This window comes from Condylostylus longicornis, unplaced genomic scaffold (assembly GCF_029603195.1).
Source record: "Condylostylus longicornis isolate FDR11 unplaced genomic scaffold, ASM2960319v2 ptg000004l, whole genome shotgun sequence".
NCBI classification, from domain to species: domain Eukaryota; kingdom Metazoa; phylum Arthropoda; class Insecta; order Diptera; family Dolichopodidae; genus Condylostylus; species Condylostylus longicornis.
In genome coordinates, this window is record NW_026577973.1 from 1,462,873 (window position 1) to 1,485,048 (window position 22,176).

Below are 22,176 nucleotides of genomic sequence, written 5' to 3' on the forward strand. Positions count from 1 at the left end.
TACACGAATGATTTTTTGAATTCGTAAACAAGACGATTAAATTTGTAAAAAGTGAAAAAAACATCAAGGGAAAAAACATCATTTTTATCTCTTTAAATAACCACAAAAATATGTACCTATGGAAACGTGTACTCGCCTAATAACTAGCAATTGTAAATATTAAAACAATAAAACATAAAATATAACGGGTAATTTAAATTTTTAAAATAATTCCGATATATTATGCATAAATTATATATAATTATTTCGTTTCTCAATTTCAAAACTCAAATGCTTAGTTGTGACTTTGTTATGACATTGTGTATGTAAATTTGTAAATCATGAACTAAAAAAAATCTCAATTTAATCTTTTAAATTCGCCATTATCGTTAAATAATTTAGTTTGACAAGACCGCATACATATTATTATATTACACAAAAAAAGCATATTAAATATGCAACATTTTTTGTTTCTTTCACGAGACGGTATTGAATTTTAACTGAATTAAATTATTGAAAAATAATGCCTAATTAGGCGTTTTTTTTTTTTCGTCAAAAATTATTTTTTAATTTTTTAATAACATATAAAACGTATGCTACACCATTCATACAAACGAAAAGACGTGTCAGATAAATTATTTATTAGGACTTTCGAACTACCATTATGTAAACCTAAATTCTTTTAATAGTTTTAGTAATCTGACAAAAAACTGAGCTATTTTTTGACAACGTACCATAAAACTTGTACAGCTTATCAAAAGATTAAATAATAATTTTTAATTATCATTTCCTCTAATTTTTAGTACTTCACTTCTTTTTTGCCGCGAACCATAAATAAAATGAGCGCATTTAGCATCACCGACTATTTCATTCAATGAGGAAAAGCTTTATAGGCTTAAAGCTTTCTCGTTTCAAATTGACAGTTCTATTAATTGACTTTTAGAAATTACACGTCATTTATGTCAAAATATTCTTATCTTTTGCGGGTTGACTTCTAGCACATAAAAAGAAAAAAATAATGATTTTATAAGAAAATTATTTATTTTTAAATACGAAAAGTGATTACGTGTTAATATGTAATAAACTGTTAAAAATATTCAGAACTCATAATAGATGTAATTACAATGCATTAGAAAAGTTCTTAAATGAATTTTATATAAAAGATCTCACATTTATTAGAAACGTAAACAAAATATTTACTATTTATCAATTAAAATGTGTAAACAATAAGTGTAATTAATTTTAATAAAAAGAATCTACGAACAACAAAACGGCAGAATACAAACAAAACTAAAAGTATAAAAATACCCCAATGGATTTAGAAAAACTAATTGATTTTTTAAAAGACATAATAATTGTTTCTCACACAGCAGCCGATAAGACAAGGAGTGACAATAATTTTAAATATTCAACCTCTAATACCAATTTTGTACAAAGTCGAAAAGAAAAACTAAGAAAATTTAAAGTAATAACATTGGTGCTTCAACTAGTTTATAAGCTAGATAAAGTTACTAGTTATATCAACATAATATACAAATATAATTTCCTACTCCAACAACTTTCACTTCTTTGTACGTGAAAAACCTTCAGAAAACTTGATTCTCGTATTGTGGGTTTTAAATCCAAAAATTCGAATGCTCATTATGAACTAAAGCTTCGTAGTTTTATCTAGTTTTTTAAATTCAGTAGGTAATTAGATGTCGTACCGTTAGGATATAACAACGGTTAAGAGCGGTCAAATAAAAAGCTTACTTAGAAAAAAATAAAAAATAAAAATTTGTTATCAATTTTATTTTGAAAAGAATAAACAAATATATATATATATATATTTTAATAGATAAATCCAAAATTTTATTTTTGGCATAATGACTGTTTTTGAAAGTTTAAGAGAACGTTTGACTAAGGCTGGACAAGAACATTTACTTAGATTTTGGGATGAATTAACTGTAGATGAACAACGTCAATTATGCGAAGATATAGAACAATTAGATTTGCTAGAATTAAAAACATATTTTGATCGTTCTACATCTTCTTTAAGTGAAGCTGCTGGTTGTTTGGACGAACGCCTACAACCTATACCAGATTCAAAATTATTCAGTTTAAGCCGAGCATCTAAAGAAAAAATTGAAAAATATAATAATGAAGGCTTGAGACAAATAAGTCAAGGTCATGTTGGTGTTTTATTAATGGCTGGCGGACAAGGTAATTTGTAATTTTTTTAACTAATTAAAGGATAACATAAACAGACAATATCGAAAACACTAAAGCCTATGAACCGACTTTCAAAAATGTAATAAAAAATAATGTAAAATATTTATGAGTAGTAATAATGTAAAGTATTTACCGGTTATTTGACATATATTTTTTAGTATATAAGTATAAATGTGCAATTGATTAAAAGTTTTGAATTTGTAAACTTACTTACTCATTGAATTTCACGTTTTTTTCAAGAAATTCCCCTTTGTAATTAAATTTTGTGTTGATCTGATACTTCTACCATTACTTCTTTTATTTCTTGCTAATAGTTTTTATTTATGATGGCCGGTAAAAAGTTCGAATAGTTTTTTTCCAAGTTGACATGGATCGTTACATGAATTTTTTCTCATCCATATCGTTCTTAATTTTTTCTCATCATATTTATTTTTACAATTACTAGCGAAAAGTACAATGCAATTCATACATACAAACTTTGTGTTATACTTTACTTAAGTACATCGACTTTGGTCTTTTGTAATGAGTACCAACAATTTGCATTAACATTTATTTGGTGAAGTATTGTGTTCATTAAATATTTTTATTTATAAAATCGATGGGAACATCAAACAAAATATTCAATATAATATTATTTAAAATATTTACTATTGAACTTATGCTTGCATTACATTAACTACAAGATCATTAAACAAATGATTAGCTTATATTTTTTGGATTGTGATGATTGATGAGAAACAAGTTCGCCGTTTCCGTTCTGACTTTTAAACATTTTTCATATTTCCTGTGATTATTTTACAACAAATTAAATTAAATAAAACGATCTGAATTCATACATGTGCATACATATACAATTCTTTTTGCCATAAATGTAGTTATTAACTTAATATATAAACACAGTCCATGCACTGTGTATTTATATTAAGTTGATCAATACAGTTATTAAGTTATCAATATATTTTATGATCATAAGTAAAAGGAAATAGGTTAGTATCAAATATCATAGATTAGTTTTAGGTTATACGTACGTTAAAATTACACTACAATACTACTACTCCTATTACAAAATTCATATGCTGATGTTCCTTTAGAAGACTTAATAATTTCAATTTTGTAAAAAATTTAGAAGACAAAGAACACTTTTATTCATTATAAAAAACTTTACAATAAAATTACACCACTCCAATATTATGTACATACCTACCAATAAATATTCAAACATATACTTACCATGTAGTAGGTATGGTTTTTGAATTCCTATAGTTAAATTTTATTTAAGCTACATATTAATGAACAACAATATTGAAGGTAAGCAAGTTAAGTTCAGCAAAATATGCGTTTATTTTGAAATAAACGCATATCTTGGTAGAAAATATTCATATACCAAGATAATGTATAAAAAATTTCAAGAAATTGAATAAGTAATAATAGTAAAAGCTAAGGTTTAAGTTTTTTGAAGTGCATATTTATAATTATATTTAAATGTGCTTTATGCACATACATACTTTGCATTAATTTAAGAATACAAATTTTGAAAATTTTTATTAAATTAAATTTTAAATTTATCTTCCTTTTTTCATTTTATTACCATTTTTTAGGAAGTAGTTAATAACCCATATTAATCTACTTCTGTTAGAAGTATCGCAAATTTTGTATGATTTAATTGGTCAGATTTTATAGATAATACAATAAGATACAAAATAGGGTCAGAATCAAGACTGGGTTATATTTTTTTTATTATTTTTGAAATTTTTTTGACTTCTATACATTCTTTTACCATCACCTACATACATTCTTTTTTAAACTATAAGTATATAAAACTGTAAAGAAAAATCAATCTTTTTCTAGGTGATTTTTTGTGTGATTGTGTATAAATCGGCATTTATAATTTATCATACCTGTTTATAAACATTAAAATTCTTGAAAGAAAAATATGCTAAAAATTAGTTTGAACTAATAGATATTATTATATATTACCTATATACATATTATATATGTATGCATTTAAAAATACATACTCACTTTACTATTTTTTCAAATTTTGTTTCGATTCTAAGTTATATTGTAAATTATATGAATATTGTTAGAAATGTTTAATTTTATTTTTCATTATAATATATGTCCAATTATTCATTTTCTATATGTAAATTTGTAAATATGTAAATTTTTAAAGTTTAAATCAAAATTACAACTAACTCATGTTATCAAAATTATCTTATACCAATTTCACAGAAAAAAAAACAGTTCATATCTAATATTTTCCCGTACTTAGTACAAATATAAACAAGATTTACTGAAATACAGTTTTACATTAAGAAAAAAAAAAAAAAAAAAACATGAAAAAGTTTTTTACAGTATTATAATGAAAAAAAAAAGAAGTATCCCTGTTCAGTCTTAACTTTACTCACACAAATTTCAAATAACTACTTAAATATATTAAATATAATGTTCCAATATTTTATATTTTAATATACTTAAATAAACTAATTGTAGGTAAGGTTCAATATGATTTACTTATATACAGTGCTGTACTCGTAAAATTAGCATAGGGTATACGCTTGAGAATATAAATTTTTGGTAAAAATAAACAAGGTTATTTTTAATTATATTTTTATTTGAAAAAAACATAATTACCATTTTCAAAAATTAAAGGTTCGGTTATATTCGTTTTCCGTTTTTCGTTAAAGGAGGCTTGTTTGATTATTAATTTGAATATATATATAATATATTATATTATTTGTAGTTGATATATTTTTCCCAAGAAATTTTTACTAAATGAATGAAATATTTTGTGTGAATTGTTAATTTGAAAATTTTTTGCAATTTTTCAGTACAATTTTTATCATCATTTTTTTTTTACCATTACAAAGAAAGAAAATAATAAATTTTTAATAAAAAATTTGAACAAAATCATAGGGTATACGCTATTTTTAAGTAAAACCACTAGGTATACGCTATCTAAATTTTAAAAGCATAGGGTATACGGCGTATACCCTCGTATACCCTCCACTACAGCACTGCTTATATATGTATATTTATGCATATGTTATAATATGCATAATACTAAATAAATTTATGCATATGTTATATATGTATTAAATAAATTTTAAAAATAAAAATAAAGATATGCATAATATTAAATTAAAATTAAAAAAAATAAATTAATAAAGAAAAATTATACCTAGTATTTCAAAAAAGATAATTATTTTTATTTAAAACAATATATATAAAGCGAAACAAGAACACAATCAAATATGTTATGAATTTTATTATTGATTCTTAATTAATAAATGTCTTCAATATACAATTTTTACATAATTTTAAGTAAACAACTTATAGGAAGGCATTAAAGTAGTCTATTTTTTTTTTCATTTCTAATAAATTTTTTCACATTAACAATTATGTGTAATTTGTATTTTTTCGATTCAAATAATTCTCTTTAAATAATCATGCAAATTCATGTAATTTTTTTCCCAAAACTCCCAATACTATAAAATACAAATGATTAAAAAAAAAACTCTCTTAAATATTAAATGAATAATAATAATACTATAAATATATAAGTAAAATTTTTAACAACAAATAAAAATCTGTTTTTTTTCTTTTTTAAAATGGATTTTAAGTGCTTTGCAGAGACAATTTAATTTTAGATTTAGATAAATTTTTTCTCTTACATTTTTCTTCTATTTATTTACTTACACGCATATTATTCCTCAGTATAAGAAAGAATATAGGTCTAAAAATTATTCTTGTTTTTTTTTTTCAATTTTTATTTCGTTTTGAAAAAAAATATAAAAAAAAAATTATTTTCTCATATTATTTTGTATCTTAATCTTTAGCTATACTGCACAATAATAATTTCTACCGGTTTAATTGTGAGAAAAAACATTTATTTCATTAAATTTTTATTTTTAATAATTGTAAAGACACATTGACTTTCAAAAAACTTTGTTTAACTAAATTCAATACACCATAAATTCTATTTATGTGTTAGAATAAGGAATTGTAAAACAGTTTTTATCTTAACAGCGTTCCACTTATTTATACAATTTATACTTGCTTATATAACTTGTTAACTTACATAACATTTAAAAGAATTTGTCAATTAAAATTAAATTCACCCGTTTTGTATGCCTACAGATACACTACAGATGTAGTTATATGAAACCAATTTTATATGAAACAATTTAAATACGAATTATTTCTCCTTGATTAAACAAAATTCTTATGAAAGGAAACCAAAAAGCTTAAGTTAATAAATTTATAGTATTTTAATTTTTATAAAAACATGCATAGATATATTTCATTTATATTACTTATTTTTTATATTTCTATGTTAAAATTTATAAATTTTCTATCTTGTATGTTGTAATTTCTTTAAAAAAATACCAAAATACTATTGATATTAACTGGCGTCTAGTATAGCTTTTAATTTATCAAAACACAAAAAATATTCTTATAATATAAGTATTTATATTAAAATGTACATACAACACTTATATAGTTTTCAACATTATATTATAGTCTTACCCAATTACAATAAAAATTATTAAAAATTGTTAAAAAAAGTAAGAGATTAAAAATTAAAATTATCGAATTTTAAATTTAAATATTTTCTTTTCCGTATAAATCACTCTTATTATAAATTTACCTTATAAATTAAAAAGGTGCATAATGCATAACAAAATGATCTGCTGGAAATGCTAAAGGCTTTTTTAGTAAAAAAAAAACACATTTTCAGAACAAATTAATTTAAATAAGAAATATATAATATTATAATACAGATCACTAAAAACAATTATGCCTCAAACAAAATAATTGAATTTTTTAATCATGTTGCTGTTCATATTTTTTTTCCATTAACTTTATTATTTTTTTTTTTTTTTGTTTGTTCAAAAGTACAAAAAAAAGGCACATTTTTCAAAAATATTATTGCATTCTCCGACAATAATAACCCAATGTTTTACATTTTTCACATAAAAATTGTGGATGAACTTTCGATTGATCAGAAACATCTAATCCATCAGGTTTGTCAAGTGGTCGTTGTTTATGTGGATAGACATTTATATGACATTTGATACATTCCTGGCCCATATTGGCCCATGAGTTTCCGGACATCCATTTTCTTTTACATTTTTGACATTTGTATTCACCAAAACAACGTTTTTTACCTTGATATGGTGTTAAGCCTTCACCTTTTGGATGTGCTTGTGGGCAATCTCTAATAAAATGTCCTTTTTTAAAACATAAATGACATAAATAATTGATAGGCGGTGGTCTTATTGATTTTGTAGTATTATTGCTATTGTCATTATTATTATTATTAATATTATTATTATTATTATTAATATTGAAATGATTCGGTTGATTTAAATTCAATGGAATTTGATGATTATTTAAAAAATCAGTTTGATAAAATTGTTGACATAATTCAGCAATTGCTAAATCGAAGTCATTGTTCATAATGTTAGGATAAAATCCAGATGATGTGGTCTGTGTTGAATTTAAAATGTTGAAATTTTGTTGATCGATTTGATGTGATTGCTGTTGTTGTTGTTGCTGAGATTGTTGATGAAAATGATTAGGTATTTGTCCATTATGATTCGAAATTTGTGTTAGTGAATTTGAGAATTCTTGAGAATTGTTGTCAATTGGTAAATAATATTGTTGATACCAATGTAAATTAGTTGTATTGATTTTCGGATCTGATGTTGAGTTAGATATTGTTAAATTTTCAAATTCATTACAACTATTAAAATTATTTATCGATAAAAGATTCGTTTGTTTTAAGTTATTCAATTTTTGTAATGGCGACATATAAAAATATGGGTCGTCAAATTTTGGGGTTATTTGAGGTTGCACTGTTGGTGGCATATTTTTCTTTTAGTTTTAATTTTTGTCCCGTTTTTTTAGAATTTTGCCATATATAATTAATTTTTTTTTACCAGTTTTATTTTTTTATAATTTAATCTATTTAAATATTTGAATTTTATTTGATTTTTATATAAAAAAGGTAATTTTAAAATTATTACGCATTTAGTGCGACGGAATATATGTAGGTACAATACATATGTATAATATTTTTCACTTTTCTTAACATTAAAATATTATAAAAATACCGATATTATATTGAGTAATGTCTGTATTCTATATATATATAGAAATCTATAAAATATTTATTTATAAAAATTTTTCTTTTCGATGTAAAAACAGCGCAATCCTCTCGAGTACTGAATAAAATTTTTATTTTTTAAAACTTATTCACATTGTTTCGGGTTGTATATTTATTTTTTCATTGAATTTTAAAAAAATTTACAGCACTTTGAGCATATATATATCTATATATACAACATCCTATATCATTTTATATATATAAAAAAAGAAAACTTCTGATTTTCAACTTAATCAGCAGAATTTTCATCTAATGTTCAGCTCTCTTTCTCTCAGCGGGAGCAAAATTATGTATCTAAATATGATTTTTTTCATTCTTCTGTAAGATCTGAATATTAAATTCAAAATATTTATATAAAATTAAAAAAAAAAAAAGATGAAGAAAAACAAATAAAAAACAAACATTTTGATATTAAAAGATTATATTATATTCCAATTCATCAAGATTTATGAAAAAAATTACAATATTTTTATAAGGACACTGAATATGAACTGAAAGTATAGAATGAAATCTAAAAAGGGATCATTATTATAGTTTGCCACTAATATAACTTTCTTAAATTGCAGTGAAAATTACATAATTTCTTATTAAGGGTCAAAACTACTTTGCTATTTAACTTTTTTAAAAAGCAAAGTGCTCTTAACAGTTTGCAGTGTCCAATCAATCAAAATATTATGTTTTTTTTTTTGTAAAAGTTCCTAAAACGTAATTCTAAATTTTGTTGGATCGCTTATAATAATTTTTAATATCTAAATTTATTAAAAGTCATCTTTGTTCTGCAAAATCTGCATTATCTGCAATAAATATGTAATATTGCGTTAAAAAAAGAAAAATAAAATTGATTAGTTTTTTAAAAGTTTTTTTGCCAATTACAAAACGCTTATATATAAAATGCATCATTTATCAATTTCAATGTAAGTTTCAATTCGTCAAATTTCATTACTTACATTATTATATAATTATAAAATTACTCATATAATTATAAAAGTATTAGAACCAGAAAAGATTTTGAAAAATTTAAAAATCTGTTCAATCGGAAATTAAAAAAAAAATTTCAACTTTGAGATTCGAAGAGCAGTTTTGTTTACTGTAACTTAAAAAAAAAAGTGCTTGATTTGCGTTTTATGTAAAAATCTTATAGCACAAGTTTAGTTTGCTTAAGCTGTTTATTGTTTACAAGTTTTTTTTTTATTGGCTGGTACTGTTTATTCTTCGGTTTAAGTTTTCTATAATAATAATTTTAAGTTAAAATCAAATGATTATTAAACGTTTTTATATTGATTGGATATTTGTAAAATTCGTTTATTTCCCGATTAAATTTATGACCAAATTCCGGATAAAAATAGTTTACTTTATTTTCAATTCTTATGAAAAAAAAATAATAATTATACATAATATATATGTACCAACGAATATATGTATTTAACCAGAGTTATATACACGCATCAGTACGCACATGTGATATAGCTAATAAAGCTATATTATTTTTATTAGAGACATGTCCTATGTCATAACTTTTTGAGACGATAATAGCACATCTTAAAAGCATTTATTTACCTTATTGCAATTCCGATTATCTATTATTTTTGAAAACTTACACATTTGAAAATTTGAAGGTTGTATATAACCCAAGTAAGAGAATTTTATTAAATATCGCTTGTTCTATCTTCCAAAAATCTTATACTTTCGGTATCTTAACAATAAATCTAAAAATTTTTAAATAAAAAAAGTTTTATTTTTTTTAATTTCAATTAATCATTACTTATATTTAAATGTCTTATTTTGTGGATGCCGTGAAAATTGCATATTTGTGGAGTAATTCCATTTACTATTGCATATGAAGAATAAGTTCGTGTCTTGTAAAATCATTTACTATATATTTTATTATGATGCAATTATCAACTTTATACATACATTAAAAATTGAATATATTCAACCACATGCAAAAATACAAAAATTAAATAAATAAATGATAAAACAATCTCCAGCTTACCACTTCCTTAATTTAGTACCTCTCTTATTTAAGTTCTTACATTAAGAACAACTTTATAATATCCAATTCAAGGTTATTTGAAAACCTTTTTCTTTTAAATTTTTAAATAACTTCATATGTAGGTATTAAAGCTTTGAAATTCTTTATTCTGGTTTCATAATTTATGTCATGCAATAAAGTAAATCCGTGAGTAAAATTAAAATACATATGTATATGCATAACAGATTTTAAACGGTTTGATGTTCTAGTTTTGAAATATTCTACTCTTCTATATGCAAACACTGAAAATTAAGTAAAATTTTTGATTAAACCTAACTGTTATAAGTTGAATAAATTTAAATTTGTTTAACATTTTATAAGTTATATATATAAAAATGTAGAATAAATCATATTAAATCATAATAATTTGCCATAAAAATTATTTCACAATAAATTATCAATTAATTCTTAAATTTAAAATGAAAGTGGTTTTTTTTTGTGCTCGAAAAGTTCAAGGATATTGTTATTCATTTAGTTATTAAAACAAGTTATTTTTATTTTATAACAAACACGTACATACGTTATGTGTTTGTACATTTATCTGCAATATAAAGAACAAACGTACCAGAATTTTGAGAAGTTTTAAAATAGAATATGTATTATGTATTGTCAAAATATTTGTTGAATGTATGTACATATATATGTAGCGCTTTATAATAATTAAGATAATAAATTAAAAAAAAAGTATCCAAATATAACAATAGCCAGTTAGGATTAATAAAAGCAATAACTGTTAACAATAATAGTTATAAAATTTTAAAAGAAAAATTTAAAAAAAAAAAAAAACAAGACAACAGAAATAATTTAAAAAAGACCAGTTTCTTTCTTAAATTCCACTTTGTTTTATTATGAGGATCGTAATTCTTACATAAAAAAAAATAAATAAAATTTAAACAAAATTTTTATAAAAAATTTCAAGGCCATTTGGTCAACTTTTAAAAAAAACCAATTTTTTTTTTCTGTTTTTGTTTTTTTGAAAATTTAATGGAAATTTTTTTTTAATTTTATTTATATTTTACTATTATTTCATGCATTCAAATTATACATACATACATACATATTTATCAAAATATGCATAATTATACAAATCTATTATTTCAATTCATTTTTTAATAATAAATTCAATAAATTATTGCAAAATATAAATTTCTATTGTATTAAAATAAATAATTTATGTACATATACATATTTATTATATGTATTATATGTATTATATGTATATGCACATTATATGTAATTATATGTAAATTTGTAAGTATGTAAATAATTTCAAGATTATTTTGAAATTTTCTTTTACATTTTACACCGTTTTATAAAATAATTAGTATGAATTATAATAAATATAAAAAACGTAAAAATAAGTATATTGTAAATAAATTCTGTTCAACCGAAACTATGGTACATGCTATAAATACATACATATACTTACATTTTATACTAATTCATTAAACTTTCAATTAAAATAGACCAAAAGTAAATCGAATCTTGAAAAGAAAAAAAAAGTGATAGAAAATAGGACGTTATTTACAATAAAAATTTTCTTCTAATTTTCATAATATTTAAATTACATAACTATTAATATGTATAGAATACAAAAAAATAAAATTGATGTGATTAGAACGATCGCAAGACGTATTGCCTAGTTTTGCGAATATGTTGCACAAGATTATTAAAATGCCTTTTATGCACTTCTTATAATTTTACGGGACGCTCCTAAACTTTTAGTAAATATGCCTGGAAAAATATAAATTTGCCTTTTATTAGAGGCTCAGTCTATGTCATTCACATTTCCTGAAAAGTTAATTAGCCACAATAGATCTATACACTTTCCGGTCGCGCTGTTACCCCCTCTTTGCAATCTGCAATCTAAAATTTGACGAAAGCATCTAAAGTTTTCTTACATATTCTTACTGCGAGGTTAAATACTCCAAAAAAAATTCTATTGTATTAAAGTAAAAACTGAAACCATTAAGGGTACAAATTACCTTCTCTTTATTCTATTGATTCAATCACAAAAGAAAAAAAATTGGTAATTTCCTCAAGATATGTAATTAAAATTAATTTATTATTATTAAACTTAGGCCTTGAAATCATATTGCAAATTATAATATAATAATTTAAGTTTTTTAAATACATAATATATTTAAAACGGTCATGATTAAAACAATAATCGAAAATCAATTCGATTTTTAATTTCTTGAACAGTTTTAAATGTACATAAATGCATAAATACATAATCTTTTTTCGCTTCATCTCGTAGTATTTTTAAGTTACACACCAATAGTTATAAGAAAAGTCTTTTTTCTAATTTAATTTTGCCACAACCCAAATCTTTTGTAATAAAAACCTCTTGCAATCAGTTAAGACTTTCAATTTTGTTAAAGCATTTTAAACGTAATTGAAGGAATTAGAGAGGCAGTAAACAGGGAACTAGCCTTGGTTGCAAAACAAATTTCAATCAGTTTACAAAAAAAAAAAAATATTAGAAAAAATAATTGCATTGAAAAGAAAACAAAAATTTTGGTGAAAAAAATAAAAATTAAAGTTTTTCACAAATTAGAAAAAAATTCACTAACAAAAAAAAATTTTTTTTCAACTTTAATTCGTTTTTGTGTTTATACCCATATTGAAAGCAAAAGTTAATAACAAAGAACCAAAACTTATTGAAACTTTAATTTACGAGTACTTATTGAAAGTGAATTTTATAACATCAATAAAATTGAATTTATAATTTTATGTTCAGTACATTCACAATTAAAAAATGGTTGAAAAAATTGAATTTAGTGATTTGCACAAAAAGATTTAATTTTACACTGAACAATAATTTCTTTGATTTTCTTATTAATGGAATATACTTAAATCAAAGAAGATGCAAATATGAAGAAGTACAGATACAAATATTATTTGCATCTTTGATTTGAAGTACATACATACATATATCATATTTTACAAAACATTTATACCTTACCTTATTCAATTGCTTAAGAATTATATTTTGCTTAGTTCCAATAAGAATGCATTCTAGTGTACCAATGCAAGTACGAAAATAATTTGCAGCTAAATGATTGACACACCTAAATCAACTCTTCTAACAAGTACTTAACAGAAACTGAATTTATATTTTTTTCTTCATAAATACAAAAAAAAAAAAATTAGTCAATCAGTCGAAAGTCAGCAAATGTTAGTTTTCGGATAAATTGAAATAACCGCAAAAATTGTTAATTAGAAAGGATGTTTGAAAGAATGTTTTCGCAAATAATTTTTTGCAAAATTCCAGCAATTAAACGAAAAACCGGAACTTAATTCTTTTGTCAACCGAAGGTTTATTTTTAAAATGAAGCATCTTTTTTTTTTATAATAAAAATAATTTTTGATTGAAAGGTGACTCACACTGATTGATTTTTAAAACCTCTATACATATACGTTCACTTATGTAAGTATGTAACTATATGGATAAGTAAACGTGTAAATAAGTGATTAAGTGGACAAATCCAATAGACTTATATTTTTACAATTCATTAGATTGTATAAAATTTGTAAATTTTTTTTCTAATTTAACTGTACAAATATTTTTTATTAGTAAAATTAAAAAAGCGTTAAAAATTTTTCAATTTTTATGAATATGTATTATTAACTTTCTTATACATACATATATACATATATGCATGTATACATATATGTACATAGCACAAACGTATTTAAACTCCCACTTAATGCAAAATTAAAATTAACTTTATAATAATTTCAATGCATACATACATTTAAAAATATATGTGTGTATGTACTACATAATGTAGTGTTAATTTGAAATTTTACTGTTATTTTGAGGTATACGTACATATAATTGATTTGCATGTATGTAATTTACATACATAAGTCTATACAAAACAAACATTATTTTAAAATATAATTGATATTGATGAAAGAATGTTAAAATTTTAGAAAATAAATTGTTGGTATTCAATAATTTACCATAATCAATTGATTGTTAGTTATTTTTGCTTAATAGTAATATGAACTTTGGTAAGACGTGACACCAATAACATAGTAAAAATTTAATTTTTCAAACAATACACCTAACGTGAGAGAAAAACAAAAACCGAAAGCATAAAGAAAAATGTCGTAATTTTTGTAGGTATGTACGTTCATGTAAACAAACATTCATGCAAATGGTAGATCCCAAAAGTTTCTTTTATCATAATAACACTTAACACTTAACTATGGATATTACATATACATATATTTATGTGTGGTCGCATATATACATAATGCATACATATGTATACATAAAAAATGCAAAGTCGCGGTTACGGCATAATGGCCTATAACCTAGTCAGTCAAGTTTTTTTTTTTAATCTTGTTTCTTTTGTTAAAAGCAAAAATATTTAATAACAAAAATTATGAAAGAAAAATAGTAAAAATAAAAAAAAATTGTAACGGTAACATAATAAATTAAGCGGTAATTGGAAATTAAAAGTTGATTTTAAAGTGGAAATTCTTATATGATTTTGAAATTTAGACAAAACAATGATTACTCTGCAAAGTAAAGCAAAAGAATTTTTTGATTTTTTTTCTTTTTCGTGATTTTTTTAACACACCCTATTTTTTTTATTATGTACATATACACTTATTATAATTTTCGTTTTACATTTATGTTGTAGGAATATAAATTTTCTTATAGACTAGGTTTGAAATTCATTCTGTTGTATCTTTATAAAATATCCCTTTCACTTCACAATCAATTTGGAAAAATATGTTGCACTTTTTTTTATATGTAGCTTAATTCAGACAGATACATGAATATTTAGAACAGAAGCAAGCGGTCGTTTTAGTAAAAAAAAAATTATAGCAGGCTTGCTCGACTTTTTTGTACAAAAGATCGATTTTTTGGATTCTCCTACCTCGAGATCTACCCATTTAAAAAAAAAATTAGATGTTTGTTTTATTAATTCAAATTGAAATTATATTAGAAAATAGTTCTAAAATTAATAATTAGTTATCAAAAATTTAATAAATTTATGCACAGAGCTGCAGTGGTCGAAGTGGGATACTCAAAGTGGTGGGATGGTAAAAAAAAAAAAGTTAGTTATTTTATTATTTTAGTTATTTTTTAAAAAAATAACTAAACAAAATTTACCAAACTTTGGAAGTAAACTAACGAGAATATTTATATTCAAAATTAAATCAACTAAAAATTGATTCAAAAACTGTGCAAATTGTTACCAAAGAAATGCATAGACTACTATGTAGTAACGAAAATTTCATTAATAGAAAAAAATTATACGTTACTATTTGAAATTGGTCTTTATTTAAAATTACATACATATATTTAATTTTTCGTTAAAAAAATTTTTAAAATTCATTAGAAAATTTTCTTAAATTTTAAAAAACATGTTCCGGAACGCATTTTTCTCTCCCATTAAGTAGTGAGATGGATTTCCAATTATTTAAAAGTACTGGGATGGCATCCCACTCCATCCCGCCTCACTTCGAGCACTGCACAGAGGCAATAAAATAAAAAATTTTGATTTTAAACAAAACAATTAGATTAAATAAAAATTTAATAATCCAAACGAATCAAAAGGAAATTTTTTTAATTTGAAAAAAAAATTACAGATAAACAAAGTTTCTAAGTCCTCGAGGCATGGTATCTTCTAATACGATATTTCGAGTTACAACATGATATAAATTTTGATGATTTTTATTCGAGTTACGACATTGTTCCTGATACGACATTTAAAAAAATTTTTTTTTGAAAGGTTTTAATGATCTTAAAAACACTAGTAGTTAAAAATACGAATTTAAGCGACACACACACATATCAACTTACTCAAATTTTATTTTATTTATTTTTGTTACAAACTTGAATTTTTTTAGTTTCGTTTCTATTTTGTTATTTTTTTTTAATTTTGTTAACTTTTCTTAAAAGACAATTGAATTATAATATAAAATAATAGTTTGTCTAATTCGCTTTTTGTTTCCATACATTTTTTTTTTCCTCCTCAAACAACAATTCGAGTTACGACATAAATTTCTGGAAACAAAAATGTCGCATCTCGAGGACTTAGGTAAATAATAAATTAATAGAATTTCTTTGTACACAATTAGGCATTTTTTATTAAATTTCGTAAAAATTCAATTGAATTTTTACTGAATTAAAAAAAAAAGAATCCAAATATTCACAATTATTTGATCTCGTTCAATTTTTTTTATGTATGTATGCATATATTATGTAAATGGTAGTAAAGTTCATACCCTTTTCATACTAAAGGAGAATAATATGTTATACTCTTCCATTAACATGTTATAAAAAATTGTATACGAGTATATGTATGTAAATAATGTAAATATAAACTATTTTCATTTGATAGTAAACCTTTTTTTTTAAAGTTTTGAAACAACTGTTTTTGTATTTCGAATTATAAAAATATTAAAACTAGTAAAAACAATAGATTTAATTTAATAAAAATTATTATGGATTTAATTTTTCTTTAAATTTTTTTGAGTTTCTTTCGAAATATTGAGATTTGATTTGAGGTAAAAATCTCAAAAAATAAATCATTTACAAAAGGAAAACATGTTTGAAAAACATATTTTACTTTGTTATTACAATAATTTATTTATTTTCAAATTTCATTAATTTACTATTTTTTATTAAAAGTTTAAAAAATACAAAATTATTCATGCATTTTCTATTCTTAAACCTTATTTTTTGAAATTCTTAATATAATAATTAACATTTAAATTTTTATCTAAGATATATCTAATTTTTATTACTATGACAAATATTATCATTAAATGGGGCAGTATATTATTGTATGTACATATATGATATGAGAGTTACTTCCGGGTTCACAATATAATTGTGAAAATTATATATGTACGTAATTATTTCCTTCAATAAAAATAAAAGTGATTAAAAACGGTTTCTTTTGAAATAATATACAAGAGTTTCTAAGTATAAATAATCGATGTAAATAGTCAAAGGCATATAATAATATAAGTATGTATGTACTCGTATATATTTTCAACATAACATTGAAAACATTTGGTTTGTTTAACATTATGTAAATTATGGTTACAATTGTCTAAATTTAGTAATGTGCAGGATTTTTAGCCAATGCAATGTTTGAAAAATAATTAAATTTAAATCGTAAATTTAACCAAATAAATATTAATCTTTATAGATACATATGTATATCCAATGCGTATCTTTTCAAATTACTAACACTTCATTATAATGTCTTATTAAGCACTCAAAGTAATTTTTAGTAAATAGTCATTTGGCCATTTTTGTATCATTTTTTTCATGTTATAAATTGATAATATTACAAAAGTGACTAATATAATTTTATTTTTCTGATGAAATCGGTTATTAAGGCAATCTTAATCTAAAATCAAACAAATTTTTTATCTAAAGAAAGTTTACAGATCTCTTGAACGATTACAAAATATTAACCCTTTCATGGGAATTGTAAAGAACAAAAATAAATATTTTAGTGAAAAGTTTATAGGTTTCACAATTTTCCAGCAAACTAGATTTTCTTTGTAAATTTAGAAATTATTTTGTTTTCATTGATATATTTATTAAATTTTCATTATAGTTATTTTACAAAACATTTAGAAAAAATTCAAAAAGTGCAATTTGCGACTTTGCTTTTCATATTTTAACCCAAAAAGCGGGAGCATTATATATTGACTTTTCATTTAGAACAAAATTGAAAACTGTATATAAAAATCTGTATATGCTATGTATTCAAGGGTTAATTAAGTTTAATTTGGTTCTGCATTTAGAATATTTTGTGTAATATTGTCGTATACGCAATATGTACATTTTATATTATTGTAAAAAGAAAATTTCAAAATATTGACTATTAGTAATAAAAGGAATGTACTGGCAAATATCTATTGATTCTTTCACAAAATTATGTACAGAATATGTTAGAAAAAACATTTAACATTTTTATAAAATAATTGTTTTAATTTTGATAAAATAATTTTTTATTAATAAAAGAAATTTTTTTATTGAACATAGTTCAATAATTAAATTATGTAGATGATACTTATATTACTTGATAAGAAAAAAACAATTTGATATCTTTATAATGTATATGCGTGTGTACTTTTCTTTCACAACTTTTAAAAAGAAAATAATATAGATAAAATTTTTTATATATGTACATACGTACTTACGGTATGATAACAAAATTGAAAACAAATAATTTTTAATTTTCAAAATAGAATTTTTCTGTTAACTGATATTTTTTTAATAAAAAACATTTCAAAAGACTTATTATGAAATTGTAAATTTTACTTTATAATGGTGTAAATGTGAATTTCTTGAATATGAATTGGAAATGAAGTTGTATAACGCTTAAAATTTTTTATTATTAGCCAAGCCAATGATTGTAACACTTCAAAAATACTTTTGCCATGCTATATTTTTTTTACTTGTGGTAGGCCAAACTTAACTACCAGAAACAGCATTAATATATATTCAATTCTTAAATAGAAAAATAAAAATTATGTTGTATTTATGTACGATTATACATATTAGTTTATTAAAAAAAATCAATTTAATATTAAATCATGTAAATATACGAATTTACTCAAAATTTTAGAACCTATTTCATCAACAAAGAGTACGGAAATCTTAAAAATTTAAAATTTCGACTATTTATAAATTTTAAAACATAATTATTTAAAGTAATAATTACTTAATTCTATAGAAGCTCAAGAATATTTTTAAATTAAAAATTTATAAAGATGACTATAATAATTGCAAGCATAAGATAAATTTAATTTCTAATCACGTCTTTTACAATTTTTATTTTTTCTTTTAGGAACTCGTTTGGGTGTGACATATCCTAAAGGAATGTATGATGTTGGATTACCTTCGCATAAATCACTTTTTAGAATTCAAGCTGAACGTATTTTAAAACTTGAACAATTAGCATATGAGTTAACTGGTACACATGGTAATATAATATGGTATATTATGACTTCAGAACATACAATTAAACCGACAATGGATTATTTCAAAGCAAATAATTTCTTTAAAATGAATAAAGAAAATATTGTTATGTTTAGCCAGGGTTCATTGCCATGTTTTGAATTTGATGGTAGAATAATATTAGATAAAAAACATCGTATTGCACGTGCTCCAGATGGTAATGGAGGAATATATCGAGCATTACGCGATCAAGGCGTTTTGGATGATATTAATCGTCGTGGTGTTTTATATTTACATGCGCATAGTGTTGATAATATTCTAATAAAAGTAGCTGATCCATTATTTATTGGATACTGTGTTTTAGAAAATTCAGATTGTGCCGCAAAAGTTGTTGAAAAGTCCAGCCCATCCGAAGCAGTTGGTGTTGTTTGCAGTGTCGATGGAAAATATCAAGTTGTAGAATATAGTGAAATATCAGCTAAAACATCTGAATTACGTCGCTCTGATGGTAGATTAACATTTAATGCTGGTAACATTTGTAACCATTTCTTTGCGGCATCTTTTCTCAATAAAATTGCAACAAAATATGAAAAAGAGTTAAAGTTGCACGTTGCGAAAAAAAAGATTCCATTTGTTGATAATTCAGGAAAACTCTGCCTTCCCGAAAAACCAAATGGTATAAAAATTGAAAAGTTTGTATTTGACGTTTTTGAATTTGCGCAAAAATTTGTTGCCATGGAGGTCCCAAGAGATGAGGAATTTAGCGCTCTTAAAAATCCTGAAAGCGCTGGAAAAGATTGCCCTACAACTGCTAAAAATGATTTGTTTAGATTGCATAAGAAATATATTGAAGCTGCTGGCGGCATTGTACATGGTGATATAAGCGAAATATCACCATTTGTTAGTTATGCTGGAGAAGGTCTAGAAAATTTAGTTAATGGAAAATCTTTTACGAGCCCAGTTTATTTAAGAAGTAATCATGATTTATTAAATGGACATTTATAATTTTATTCCTTCTTTATACTTGACTAATGGCATAATAATAAAGTCATAAATGTGTTAATGAAATTTATTTTAAAATAGGTAGGTAAATGAATAAAAAATTAAAATATATTTATGATTCAAACATTATGTCTACAATAGTGTTTTTTTATTTTTAGAACTATACATTTGAAATTCGGACCTCTTTCAATTATCGGATTATAATGATAACAAAAATTCGAACTGTGCCTAATCAAAAAAAATATATTAACAACCGACAAATTCAAGTTTTACTTTCTAATACAATTATGATATGTATATCTTGAATACAAAAATTAAATTTTTGTTCTTGTGTTTCTTTCCATGTTTTTGTGCAATTTTTTATTATAAAAACAATAATTTACAATTAATAGCTAAAATGCTACGATATATTTTATAATATTAGTAAAAATTTATTCAATTTGTGATTATTACCCAATAATTTAAAAAAAAATTACAAGTTAAATCAAAATATATATATTATTTGTATGTACATATATTAAATTTTTTTTGTAAAATAAAATGTTTATAATTTAAACCTATGTATGTATGTATGTTTATACTACTTTTATCAAAATTTAAGAATACATATTCAAAAAATTTATTATAATAAGTTTTTGTATATATTATTCTTTTAATTATGTGTTGCCTGCAAAATCAAAACAGTAAAATATGTATGTTTATATGTATATCTCAGAAAGGTACATACATATATTAAAATAAATAATAATGAGCATTTTCGATAATTCAGTTTTAACTTAGAAAACGTAGAGTACTCGATAAATCTTTACTTTCCAAAAAATCACTTTTAAAAATCGAGCAAAAACGTTTTGAGTTTAAAAAAAATCCAATAAAAATTTAATGTACTACCAATCTGAAATAGTGAACTAGTTAGTTCTCGCAGATCTGTAATAATGCAAATAAAGATTTTTAAGATATAAGTTAGAACTTTAAGTACATACCTGAATTATTGAAAATCTCCAATTATAATCAATTTAAAAATAAATTTATGAATACCATGTAATATGAAAGGTCATAATTTTAATTACTGGCGCGATCTGAATATCCTTGCACCATAAACAGTAAGTAATTATAGAACACTGTAAATAGAAAAAAATAATCGTTTCATTTATTGTTTTCTAAAATGTACTTATGTATAAATTAAATCTGTTACAATTAGAATATGTATTGTATATTATTATTGTGTATTATATTATAAGAAAAAAAAACTTTAAACATTATAATATCAGTAAAATTACATTCTGTATTATATTATATTAAAATTAAATATGTAACGAAATATTTGCTAATAAATTCATCTTTTTTGTAGTATTATTTCTATTTTTTTTACCTTAAAGTTAGAAAACGTTAATGTTAACCGGAAACAATATTTTGTTTTTTAATAGAAGTTGGTTGATACCTTTTTAATAATAGAACAATTAACTCAAAAGTTATCAATCAAAAGTTAAAAATATCTTAAAATTTTTCTTTTTTTTGTTACAGTATTGTGTTATAGTGTTCAAGTTGAAAATTTTATAACATAACAAAATGTAGAAATTTTGAAATCTAAAGTAACAAATTAAATATTTATTTTTCAATTAGAATAAAATCAAACAGTACATGTAAACTTTCGAATGGATTTTTTAAATCCTGTATATATGTATGTACATATTCGTTAACAAAAAAGGAGTTATGTAGCTAGCCCTTAATCGATTCTATTGTGTATTTCTGAAAAATGTTTATAATTTCCTACAAATTTATTCGAATTAACCTAGCGCACGATTTTTAAAAATAAATTTTTAGAAATAG

The 22,176-nt window shown here is 22.6% G+C and overlaps 2 protein-coding genes across 2 annotated transcripts; one reads left to right on the top strand and one right to left on the bottom strand.

The window, feature by feature from the left end:
• The first annotated feature begins 1,675 nt into the window (after window positions 1-1,675).
• LOC129611443 (UDP-N-acetylhexosamine pyrophosphorylase-like protein 1) lies at window positions 1,676-21,702 on the top strand. Its single transcript, XM_055524623.1, has 3 exons — window positions 1,676-2,181; window positions 19,238-20,430; window positions 20,508-21,702. The coding sequence occupies exons 1-2, from the start codon at window positions 1,845-1,847 to the stop codon at window positions 20,350-20,352; spliced, it is 1,452 nt and encodes a 483-aa protein (XP_055380598.1). The 5' UTR covers window positions 1,676-1,844; the 3' UTR covers window positions 20,353-20,430; window positions 20,508-21,702.
• On the bottom strand, window positions 6,828-8,402 carry LOC129611452 (putative uncharacterized protein DDB_G0282129). The gene has a single exon (XM_055524633.1). The coding sequence runs from the start codon at window positions 8,062-8,064 to the stop codon at window positions 7,120-7,122; it is 945 nt and encodes a 314-aa protein (XP_055380608.1). The 5' UTR covers window positions 8,065-8,402; the 3' UTR covers window positions 6,828-7,119.
• Window positions 21,703-22,176: the final 474 nt, after the last annotated feature.

Coding starts and splice junctions, on each gene's coding strand:
- LOC129611452 (XM_055524633.1), bottom strand. CDS start 8,064: ATGCCACCAACAGTGCAACCTCAAATAACCCCAAAATTTGACGACCCA.
- LOC129611443 (XM_055524623.1), top strand. CDS start 1,845: ATGACTGTTTTTGAAAGTTTAAGAGAACGTTTGACTAAGGCTGGACAA. Junction 2,182..19,237: donor ATTAATGGCTGGCGGACAAG/GTAATTTGTAAT, acceptor TTTTTCTTTTAG/GAACTCGTTTGGGTGTGACA.